The following is a 13853-nucleotide window of genomic DNA, read 5'->3' on the forward strand; positions in this document are numbered from 1 at the left end:
ATTTGCTAACCTGCTTTGAATAGATTCTATTGAAAATAATTTCCTAACCTGCAGTACTGTATACTAATATTGCCTTCTTACTTAAAAAATATATTGTTTGTCTTTATGTTTAGACTGTGTAAGAATATAATGTAAAATAATATAGTAATAATATAAAACAAAAATTATCTAAATGATGTATACCAAGCATAAATCTATTGTAAAAATTATTTAAAATGTACAATTCTTTATTCTTTTCATTTGTATGAAATTGATTTGCTCTATGTCAAACAAGGGCAAAATAATACCCCATAGACACCTTACTCCGAACATCTTTTACAAATTTAGTGATTATAAAAAAAAGGAAGAAATCGATAAAAGCGAATCATTTTCCAATCAAGTAGTAAAATCTTTATAACAATTGAAAATTATCAAATAAAAGTCATCTTTTTCCCCCAAGATGTCCAAATGTTTGGCGGCGCTCATGGGTTGACCTCTCTTCATTTTAAGCCTGCTTTTAAATAAATAAACCAATCCTTAGAAATATGAGAAAAACATTAAAAAATATAAAAGCGGATGAAAAGAACTTTTTTTTATTATCTCAATCAGCATGTCTTTCAATGAGAAGACCCTGTAAAATTTCGTGTGCAAATTTTGGCAACATAAAATATTTCAAACGTAACACATTTTCGCCATTTTTATGCATCAATATATTTTAGTAATTTAAAAACTGATAATTAGCAGAAATTTGAAAAAAGGATAAATTTTACGTGTGTAATAATTTCCATCGATTGTAGATGTATGATAATCGAACAAGTGTGCAGGCGATGCTTCAAAAAATTGGAATCTTCCACAGAAGTAAATAACCGGAGTCGTCACCTTCGTCCAATATCCCTGCATGTCACTGATTTTAACAGTAGCAATGTTATTTCTTCAACCTGTAATAATTCTAACAATTGTTTTTAAAATGCTAAAGACAGTTTGACCATTAACAAAAAATATTTGACTGTAATAATTTTACAATTGCATTTCTTTAAAACTGTATTTCTTTGTGTGTTCACAAACATTCATCACGTGTGCAACAACTTTGAAAGTTTAAAACTGTAGCTTTAAACTTTCAAAGTTGCTATACACATGTATGAATGTACGCTCGTGAACACACATATTGGAGTGCTTGAAGAAGCGGTTAAATGTCCCATTCCCAGATAACAATTGAAATAAAGAATATATATATATATATATATATATATATATATATATATATATATATATATATATATATTATTATTATTATTATTATTATTATTATTATTATAACTACTACTACTACTACTACTACTACTACCGTTTTATATGTTTTAGTTACACGTTTCTGTTACCGGATCGTATTCACGATCCAACAACTTCGTCAGACTTGAACAGAAGTGGTTATTATGATTTGGAAAGACAATATTAGAAGAAGACGATGACAAAAAGGGGGGGGGGCTCAATTTTGATCTGACAGCATGTAAGTTTTAAGATTTAATAATTAAATAAATGAATAGAAAGACATCGAACAGGGGTGAAGTTGAGTCTAAAAACTTTAGTCAGATAGACACGGATTTCGAGTATATGGAGAAAGGAGAGAGAGAGAGAGAGATGTAGAGAGGAAGATGGGTAGGTGGAGAGAGAAGACGGGATATGTAATATTGTCGTGGTGTCATGTAATTTGACATGTTAATGATTTACGCGGATTGTTAGGGGGACCTTGTTCGAAGTAACTAAGTTGCGTCCTCATAAGGTAAGCAAAAGTTGCAACCAATTTAAGTGAATTACCTATTTAAATGCATTTGCTGTAAAGGTCTTTACGAAATTAAATGATTTAAATTAAATTAAAAATTAGGTATAAAATTATAAAATAAAAGTTAGGTAGATATAGGTAATAATAATAATAATAATAATAATAATAATAATAATAATAATAATAATAATAATAATAAAAGCTAAAAAATATAACTTGTATATTTATAATGAAATAAAATAACACTAATAATGATAATAATGAAAGAAATAATGATAACATAATGATAATGATAACATAATGATAACAAAAATATATAATAATAGTAACAGAGACGATACTAATAATACAATGATAAAAGTAAAAATAATAGTAAAAATGAAAGTAAAGGAAATTGGGTAGATATATACATATGCATATACATATATACACATACACATAAACATATATACATACATATATATATATATATATATATATATATATATATATATATATATATATATATATCCCATCTCTATTTTTATATATATCGATGTATTTGTATGTGTATGTATGTATACATTTATGTATATAGGTTTATGTGTGTGTGCATATATATATATATATATATATATATATATATATATATATATATATATATAAGTATAATTAACTATAATTAACTAGGCGAGTTTAGTGCCAAATGCAGTACATATACATACATTGTACACAGAAGCAAACAAAAATATATATGCATATAAACACACACACACACACACACACTTCCTTTTTAAAATTAAATATGGTTTTATCTCTTTTTCAAGATGTTTTTAACATGTTTTATTAATCATTTGTTCATATATATATATATATATATATATATATATATATATATATACAAGCATATACACATACATATACGCATACATATACAAACATATGCATACACATACAGAAATATAAATACATATACACAAATCTAAAAAAAAAATTTTTAAATATAGAAAAATATATATATGAATAAATATATGCAAAAAAGAAGGAAGATAAAAGTGTTCTATATCAGTAAGTCTAATTAATTAGGCGAGTTTAGTGCCAAATATATCACATGTATCCATGTGTACACAAGTACATATATGTATGTATGCATACATAAATATATATCTGCACAAACATATACGCAAGGACACACAAATACACGCACACACATGCACATACATAAATACATATACATGTATACCGGCACGCATATACAAGTGCATACACACACATGGACACACATACACATATACATATAAATATGACCCATGCATACAATCACCGATATAAATACAAATAAATACATATATATAAATATATACACACACATATACCAACACCCACATATATACATACACATACAGAACATACAGGAGAATATAAACGTACAAACACACGCATACTCGTAGATTTTGGGACTAAGTAAGTAACCTGAACTTAGTAAAAAAAAAGAAAGAAAAAATCGAGTAAGGCATATTAATAATGGTGTTCTGAGTATACTCATATACATGCATAAATAAGTAGGTGACTTGGTAATGTAATTAATTTATGAGTATTCATGAGTATTTTAGGCTATTGTCGTAGCTAGTAGGGAGGGAGTGTGGGTTCTAGATGATTATATGGTTAATAGTTGGGTGGGATGGTGGTCCCGGGAATGTATCATTATAGAGTTTGTGGAGAGGTCTAGGATAGTTTTATGGAGGTTAAATATTTCACTTATGGCCCTAGGTTGAGGTATTTGATTTGAACTATATTCTAATATACATTATAAACTATTACATGCCCGTACTTATATGGAGATATCTATATAAGATATATATATATATATATATATATATATATATATATATATATATATATATATATATATATATATATATATATATGTATATAAATGTAATATTCTCCAACAAACTGGGGAATTGTTTTGGAAATAGGTGTATAAATTTAACTCAGAGATCAATGGACGTAGATTACTAGGTAATTGTATGGTAAAAAGTTAAGTGGGGTTTCAATTGATAATATTCGGAAGTATAGGTTATTTTGCTGGATTTAGGGGCGGGATAACAGTGTAGAATAGGATCTGGTATAGGGAAAATAGGGTTAGAGGGTTTAAGTGTGTAGATGTTACAGTAATTAGTTGTATGTGGTAGATGGTTGTACCGGATGTATGGTTTGGTAGATTAAAAACCTTGTCTGGGGGATGTTTCAAAAAGGTGCATAGTTGCTAAGAAGGTGGGATTTGTAATGACGACAGTTTATGGTAGTTTTGTATTTTCTGTTAAGTAATTGATCTTTAAAATTAGAAATTAGAGATAGGCATGGAGAATTTAAAGATTTACATATGCTAGATTTTTTGAAGATTTTCCAAGCAATGGTTAGTGTACGAATATTTTGGATTAGATGTAGACAGTGGGAAGTTAGTGAGATTTTGTTAGGATTGTTGGGGTTTGTAAAGGAGCATTCATGTACTCTAAATCTGTCTTTAAAAGAGGTGCCGGCCAGGCCAATATAGTATTTTTTTGTCGTTTGGGTTTTCTGTGGAAGCAATAGTAGTTTTATATACTACTTCTGTTAGTAGACATTGTTGTTTAATTGGGCATTCCGATTTATTCGTGCAATTACAATTAGTATTGTTAGTGTTATTTGTATTTTTATCCATGTTAAGTATCTTCCTATTATGTTTCTTGATTATTTTTTCCAAGCTGTAGCTAAGTTTAATTGTGTTTTTATTAAAGATTTTGTGTAGTGTGTGATTAGGTGGGAAGTGGGTGTTTATAATTTGAAATTTTTTTTGCCTAGTTGGTTTTGACCATTATATTGAAGGGGGGTAAAACGAAATGACTTTTCTACACCTATTTTTATTTTCTAAAGTCGGTTTAGTGTACCTATCTACATGCATATTTTATAATTTTATACCTATACAATCCATGCCCGGCGATTTTTAATTTAATTTAAATCATTTGATTTCGTAAAGACCTTTAAAGCAAATGTATTTAAATAGGTAATTCACTTAAATTGGTTGTAACTTTTGCTTACCTTAAGAGGACGCATCTTAGTTACTCCAAACAAGGTCCACCACAAATTCGCGTAAACAATTAATGTGTCAAATTACATATGGCACTACGACAACATTACCTCTCCAGTATCCTCTCTCTCCACCTACCCCTCTTCCTCTCTCTCTCTCTCTCTCTATATATATATATACTCGAAATCCGTGTCTATCTAGCTAAAGTTTTTAAACTCAACTTCACCTGTGTTCGATGTTGTTCTATTTATTTATTTAATTATTAAATCTTAAAACTTACATGCTGTCAGATCAAAATTGAGATTCCCCCCTTTTTCACCGTCTTCTTCTAATATTGTCTTTTCAAATCATAATAACCACTTCTGTTCAAGTCTGACGAAGTTGCTGGATCGTGAATACGATCAGGTAAGAGAAACATGTGTAACTAAAACATATAAAACGGTAATAAAAAATATATTTGCTCTGCAATATTATTGAGCATCTTCTTCATGTTTTTACTAATTACCAGGGTTGGCAAAATTATATATATATATATATATATATATATATATATATATATATATATATATATATATATATATATATATATATATATATTTGACGATTTAAGTCATTTTCAGATAATATTTCAAATCAGACTATAACCCAAGGTATGAAAGGTAGGAAACTTGTTTACAGTTGTTTAAGGTTATGAAACAGGCTATCGACTCTTTAGATGAATATTTTCGTATAATATATATATATATATATATATATATATATATATATATATATATATATATATATATATATATATATATATAGTAGCAGTTAAACCCGGCTTTGCTCTGGCCCTATGTACTGTTCATTACTTTATGCATATGTTTATATATATATTAAAAAGTTTGACTCATGTCCAGGTAAGCTATATCTAAAATTTCAAGTGTTTAGACCAAAAATTGGTGGAGGAGTATGGTAGATTCTGCAAAAGTCAACTCTTTTAATTTTTACCTCTTGCCAGCCTAATTTTGGCTCAAATCTGATTAAAAAGCTTGCTACATTCTGAATACCATTTATGTAAAATTTAAAATGTTTAGACCCAAAATTGGTTAAATAGTTTGCTAGAGACCTCAAAGGTAAAATCTTTTGAACTTTGACCCATTGGCAGCCAAATTTTCGCCGAAAAAACGATTAAAAAGCTTGCCCTATATCTGAATACACTTTATGTAAATTTTTAGATGCTTAGACAAAAAATTGGCTGAGTAATTTGGTAGAGACCGCAGAGGTTCAATTTTTTTAAACTTTGACCCCAATTTTGACCCCTTAACATTTATTGCTTTGTGCTCAGATCAACTTCAAAAATTTGATCCTTGTCTAAGTAACTTACATCTAAAATTTCATGTGTTTAGACCCAAAATATGGTGCCGTTTGGTGTGACCTGGTCGTAAAATAGGCTTAAATATGTTTTAATTTATATAGATTTCATATTTATTATTATAGAACCAATATGCTTTTGATTAATCTATTGTATTTAATATATGGAAGTGATTTCAAACGTTAAAAAAATGACTTGGGTGCCATCAGTTAAACTCAAAATCAAACCATATAGTGTTCCATTACCGTCTGAGTTATCATCAGATGGATACGAAATAGTTAAAAATGAACAGACTATAACATATAAATGTCTATTTACGCATGTGTACAAGAGCATTTAAGTCGACTTACGCATGTGAAGTTTCAATTTTTTTTTCAATTTTGACTCTTTAGCAGCTATTTTTACCAGCTGAAAAAAACAAATCGAATTTGTCCCAAAGGTCTTAATCTTCTATATGTCAAGTTTCAAGTCTGTAAGCAAAAATTGAAGGAGGAGTTTGATAGGACCATGCCTTAGACAGACAGAGAATGTCAATTACATATATATATATATATATATATATATATATATATATATATATATATATATATATATATATATATAGAGGAAATTTATTACTGTGAGTCCAGAATGAGTTTACAAATTGTTTCAGCTAGAGGAAAATCCTCAAAGAGAGGAAAAAATCCAACTAGCATCGTCAGAATTCATAGATGGACTAAGTTATAAAGTCAAATAAGAATGGATAAATCATAGATAAAGGGGAGTTAGAAAAGAAGGGAGGAGTGGTGGGGAGAGGACGTTGGAGTTTAAAGTAGTAGGAGTGTATTAAAAAAACAGAGGGGTTTATAATTAAATATTAATTATGTGTAAATTCTTATATACGTTTTTTTTTTTTTTTTTTTTTTTAACGGTTTAAACTTAAAAGACGCTACTTTTGGTTGATAACGGCATAAGTAACATGGCAACAGGTTGGAGAGTTAAAGTTAGTGAAGGAACGTGTTGAAAATGGGGTTTAAAGTAATTTAGCGGGGCGGGGAGAGATTGAAAGATATTTATTGTTTATAAAATGGAAAGAAAAAGAAAAGGAAAAATAAGTTAATGAATTATACTTTACAGGTTTATTTTGATAGTGTAATGATATATATATATAATTAAATATAACATATATATAAATAAATTAGCCGGGCAGGCAGAAATTATGCGTTACAGGTTTATTTTAATGAAATAAAATAAAATAGGTGAAAGCTTAAGTAAGTAACTTAAATAATAGGAAAAAAACAAAAACAAAAAAAAACATTTTTAATAAGTAACACACAAATACAAGCACACGCATAAATGTGTACAGCAAATGCACATACGTAAATGGGGGAAAAGCACATGCGTGATTACACATACATATATATATATATATATATATATATATATATATATATATATATATATATATATATATATATATATATATACATATACACATATATATATAAAAAAACATACATACACAAACACATAATGCACACATACACAGATACATAAAAATACACGCATATATACATATATAAACATATATGCAAATACACATACATCCAGACACTTACACATACATATACATATATATACATATACATACATATATATATATATAAATATAAATTAGCTGGGAGGGGGGGAAATTGAAAAATATTTTATAAATAATTTTTAAATTTTCGGGCGTTGTAGTTGAAGGAAAGAGAGAAGGAAAAAATATAAATTAATGAATTATAAGTTACAAGTTTATTTTACTAATATAGGAATAGGTAAGAATATCAGTAATTTAATCAAATAATAATAAATTCATAAAATTATTAGGGACATATTTATAATAAGTGAATAAAACACATACACACAGAGAAACAAACACACACACACAAATACACATGTAGAAGATACGCACACAAATACAAAAACATATATATATAAACACATACATATACACACATGTAGAAGATACGCACACAAATACAAATAACTATATATATACATACATATACATATATATATATACACATATAAATACATACATACACACATATACATACATATATACACACATACACACACACATACATATATATATATATATATATATATATATATATATATATATATATATATATATAAATTAGCTGGGCAGGGAGAGATTGAAAAAATTAATTTTTTGTTTTTAATTTATTATTTATAATTTTTTGAATTGTCGGGCGTTAAGTTGAAAGAAAGAAAGGGGAAATAGAAGGGTAAATAGGTGAATTATACGTTATAGGTTTATTTAATAAAGTAAAAAAGTAAGGATATCAGTAAGTTAATTAAATAATAAAAAAAAACAAAAAAAAACGTATATAAGAATTTACACATAATTAATATTTAATTATAAACCCCTCTCTTTTTTTTAATACACTCCTACTACTTTAAACTCCAACGTCCTCTCCCCACCACTCCTCCCTTCTTTTCTAACTCCCCTTTATCTATGATTTATCCATTCTTATTTGACTTTATAACTTAGTCCATCTATGAATTCTGACGATGCTAGTTGGATTTTTTCCTCTCTTTGAGGATTTTCCTCTAGCTGAAACAATTTGTAAACTCATTCTGGACTCACAGTAATAAATTTCCTATATACTGCTCTGACTACACATTGAGCACTCTAGTCCGGTTTTTTCACCATTGGTAAATATATATATATATATATATATATATATATATATATATATATATATATATATATATATATATATATATATATAAGAACAAGTAGTTAATGAAACATGTTAAAAAACACTTTGAAAAAGAGTTAAAAACATATTTAATTTTAAAAAGGAAGCACAAAATAAGTGAATAGTCCTTAATCCGCAGAGTTTCGAAGAAATACTTTACTTCTCATCAGAGGGTAGAATTTAGCAAAATGCGGGATCGGATTTTGCTCGCAAAAGTATTTAATGAAACTACAAGTAAATGATAGATCTTACTTGGTAACAAATAGTGAAGCATATATATATATATATATATATATATATATATATATATATATATATATATATATATATATATATATATACTAGCAAAAGTACCCGTCGTTGACTGGGTTCAAAAACAGCCTACAGAAAATGGACTCTGATTTATGAAAGTATGATAGGTTATGAAAAGAAAGGGTTGTAAAAAGATAGCTTCGAATTTGGGGGTATCAAAACCAAAGCAAAATATGATGAAAGTAAAAATAAAATAGAAAACCCCCATAATTTATTATACCATACCTGTTCACACTGAAACACTTATCACAATATTCTATAGATCTATATTAAAAGAAACTTGTTAAACTTTGTGACATATTTCCATTCTATGGCGGTCAGGTGCGAACGAACATCCCAAAATTTTATTATACCATATTTCTTCAAACTGAAACATAATTATCAAAGTATACTTATGCAGATAGATATGAAAAGTCTTTATTAAAGTTTGTGCTTATTTCAATTATATGGAGGCCAGGCGCGAACGCAGCCCCCACAATTTTATTTTACCATCCCTATTTAAGTTAAAACATACTTATCAAAGAATTCTTATGTACATCTATATCAAAAACACTTGTAAACGTTTTTTTTTTTTTTAATTTTTAAATTTTTTATTTCCATACTTTGTGGACCAGGCGCGAACGCACACCCCACAATTTTAATGAACCACCGTTCTGCCAGATCAAACATACCCATTCCTGTGTCTTGAGGGAGAGGAACTAAGTGTAAAATACATTTTTTGGGGGGCAAATTAAGTGAATAAATGGAGATGGTTGTTTCATAATCATTTACTTTCATTCACAGAAATTCCTAATTATGAATGGAAAGATTTACAAAGAAACTTACCGCTCAGAAAGAAGAGGGTCACAATTATTGAATACATAGAGAATATGTCCATCTTATTGCCAGGATTCTTTTTATCTGGGGACGAATTCTTAATGACGCCACTTAAGCGTCTCATAGAAATGAGACTCAGTAACGTTTTTCATTTCTTAATAGTAATTTTTGTTGTTTATTTTTAATTTTTTTCTTTGTGGCCGGTAAGACGAGAATCGTATCTACATGAAATCCTGATTGAAAGATGAAAATAGCAGTTGTCTTCTTCTCACGTTCGCTTACCATAAAAGATAAGTTTCTTTTGCTCTATCATCATTATAAATTCAACCAATTTAGATTTATTTTATTTGCCTGGGACGGTTTTGGCTTTATTCATACTTCCAACAAACAAAAACATAGAAAAGACAATAAAACGGATATTAGAAAATGCATTTAAAATCCATGAAATCTTATGTAAATGTACAGAAAAATTAGTTGGATTCTATATTTGCCTATGCTTTCTTCCGCTTCGTCCTTTTAGCATGTTCCCTACACTAAACATAATTTGAATCAGTTTTTCAGCTATTTATATAGAATAGAGGCATCATCTAAACAGCTCCAGTCGCTTACAGAATTAGTAAAAACTAGCAGAACCTGTGGAAATTCCACGGAATGGGATATATATTTAATCAACAAAAATGCTTTGATAAAGCAGCTATTTTTCTGGATAGTAAGAAAAATGAGTTTTTTGGCAGAAAGACCAATAACACACATCAAATATGAGTTTAACATTCCTATGAAAATAGTATTGTGATATTTCTAAATTTTTGAGATGAGATTAGGGTTATTTGTTATTTGCTCGAAATTCCATCCAAATTCCGAGTTCGACAGAAACATTCCAAAGTTCTACAAGATACACCTGAAGAAGGTCGGAGGTTATATCGACCGAAGCATTGTAAAAATCACACTCAAGATAACCACAGTAGTTAGTTCAGAATAAATTTACATATTGTTTCTGCTAGGAAGATATCCTCTGAAGATGAGGAGAGATCCAACCAGCTTCGTCAGAATTCATAGATGGACTATATATATATATATATATATATATATATATATATATATATATATATATATATATATATATATATATTACAAAGTTTGACACATGTCCTAGTAACCTACATCTAAAATTTCAAGTGTTTAGACCCAAAATTGGCGGAGGAGTTTGGTAGAGTCTGCAAAGGTCAACTCTTTCAACTTTAACTTCTTGGCAGCCAATTTCCATCCAAAAACTGATTAAAAAGCTTGCTGCATTCTGAATATCATTTATATGAAATTTAAAATGTTTAGACCCAAAATTGGCTGAATATTGTGCTAGAGACTGCAAAGGTCAAATCTTTTGAATGGTGCTACCGGGTCAGAGTGCCGCGTCACAATTAAGACAAAGAGGGGATAGCCATTTTCGCCCCTGAGAGGAGAGTGGAAACGAAGAAGGTTAATAAAAACAAACCCTTCCCACAAAATACCCCAACACGGAAGCGAAAAAGGTACCCCGGTTATCAGCTCAATCCCCCGCTAGAGGGGGAGCAGCGAAGGAAGAACAGTGGTTGCCTAGCAGGTCAGAGTGCTTCTAGGGTGAATTGTGGAGAGAATAGACCATTTCAACCTCAGAGGGGAGGAGGAAACGAAGTTCCCAAAAAACACAAAGACTAAAGCTAACCGACCAGGTCGCATCTACCAAAGAAAGTGTTGTCAGTCCCGAAAACACCAAAGAAGGGATCGGTTTTGGGTCCAAACTACCACACAATGGCGTCGGTCCTGAGGGAGCAAAAAGGGTCCTGACTCCCCAAAAGGGGGCCGGTCCCACTAACCAAGGTTAGTAAGTCAAAGTGACAAAAAGTTAAGTGCCTTAAAGCTAGCCTGAGAACCCGGTGGTGGGTGTCTTGGAATATCAAAAAATGAGGTAGCTGGGAGAACAGATACTACAAAGGCCAAGAACAACAGAAAAAAGGCAACCCTCTTTTCTAATTATTTAATGTATTTATTTCCTTCCCCACGAAAGTAAAATGTGACACGAGGTCGTTTTTAATGTTGTTTTAAAAGTAGGGTAAAAAGGGGCCACTCTGGTTGTGACCAAAAATAATAATTGTACCAGTATAGAGGGTTTCTCTCCATTGACTTGTACAAATTATCTTAAGTGCAGCATCTGCAGAACAGTTATTACACTTTGATCCCGGCCTGAAGGCCAAGTATTTATTTGCTCCCCCACTGAGAAAATTAGGCACAAGGCCGATTTTTAATGTGAGGAGTGACGGGAAAATGGGGACCAACTTCCCGGGGAGTAGGGGAGCTGGATAGTGACAATTGGTATGAAGGGTTGCCCCTACATTGACCAAGGTCTTATATGTGGGGTTTCCCCCACATATGGTCTTTGCTTGCAGTATCTGTTCCGACAGATACTACACTTTGAGGTATTTATTTGCTCCCCCCAATGAGCAAATTAGGCACAAGGCCGATTTTTAAAGTGAGGAGTGATGGGAAAATGGGGACCAACTCTCTGGGGAGTAGGGGAGCTGGATAGTGACAATTGGTATGAAGGGTTGCCCCTACATTGACCAAGGTCTTATATGTGGGGTTTCCCCCACATATGGTCTTTGCTTGCAGTATCTGCCGGAACAGATACTACACTTTGAGGTATTTATTCCAGGAGCCGCCGCCTAGTGTGACAAACTCCTCTACAGTGACGGTGCGGGGGGCCAGCACCGGGTCTAGTGCGGGGGGCAGCACCAACCAAACCACATGGTCTATCTACTGGGCTTGAACCAGTGGCTATGTCAGGGACACGACCACCAGAACCTGGGCCAGGCAAAGGAGCGGAGCCTGGACCGCGTGGCGGTGAGGGTGGGACTTTCTCAGGGCCTGATCTGGACTCCAGATTGGGGCGAAGCCCCCTCTGGGAACTGGACCCCGGGCTAAACATTTCTGCACTGGAGACCGGAGCAGCTACCCTCCCCCTCTGCGTCTTCTCCCCAGCTCAGACCCACTGATTTGGCCTGGCTGAGGATTATATTGGATTTGACTCCAACCACCTCAGACACACCGACCAGCTACTTAAGTCGAGCCTGGGAAGAAAGACAAACCTGAAAGAAATCGAAAGGTAAAAAACAGTTAGTGGCCTCAACAGGGACGAAAAAACAAGAACAATAAAAAACAAAGTTTGTACCAGACCCCAAAGGGTCTGGTAGCTGGTGTTTGTATGTCGCGGACTGCCAAAGGGCTAAACAGAAAAGACAGGAGATCGGTCTTTTCGGTTTATTTAAATATTTATTTAAGAAGAAAAATCACAGATTTTACAAAATTTTTTAAATTAAAGTTATATTAAATATGTAAGTAATCTTTTTAAATGTTGCATGAGGCCAAAAAGGGTGTGGGGGGAAAAATGGGAGTCGGGGGTCGTCCACTTGGTCTATTCCCTATAACTAGCTGCAATCACCACAATACCACATGCACTCTAGGGGTTGGATCTACTTAAAGCCCCAGATGACATGAACAATCACTTTTCTTTTCTTTTTTTTTTTGGTAATGATTTTATTTACGATGAAACAATGAAGGTGATGCGTATGATATATGAAGGATGAAATTGTGATGCATATGATATATGCAGGTGATGGGCGGGGGTAATAAGAGCCTTAAAACACCCCACAGTAAAGAAAAATAACAGTAATAAAAAATAAATGAACCAAATAAAACGTTAAGTGGTGAGTATGTTAGCAAGGACCCACCCTTACCTATTTAATTTTGAAATGCTTCCTGTTTTCCGGTATTAGCCGAAAA

The 13853-nt window shown here is 31.2% G+C and overlaps 1 protein-coding gene across 1 annotated transcript in view; it reads right to left on the reverse strand.

The window, feature by feature from the left end:
* LOC145252327 (uncharacterized) overlaps positions 1-10277 on the reverse strand; it is a 332123-nt gene extending 321846 nt beyond the window's left edge. The window contains exon 1 of the mRNA XM_080111736.1: positions 10050-10277. Coding sequence (XP_079967862.1) covers positions 10050-10164 — 115 coding nt within the window. The 5' untranslated portion in view covers positions 10165-10277. The remainder of the gene's footprint in view (positions 1-10049) is intronic.
* Between the last annotated feature and the right edge of the window lie 3576 nt (positions 10278-13853).

This window comes from Euprymna scolopes, chromosome 29, assembly GCF_053919585.1.
Source record: "Euprymna scolopes isolate OS-2025 chromosome 29, ASM5391958v1, whole genome shotgun sequence".
Lineage (NCBI taxonomy): Eukaryota > Metazoa > Mollusca > Cephalopoda > Sepiida > Sepiolidae > Euprymna > Euprymna scolopes.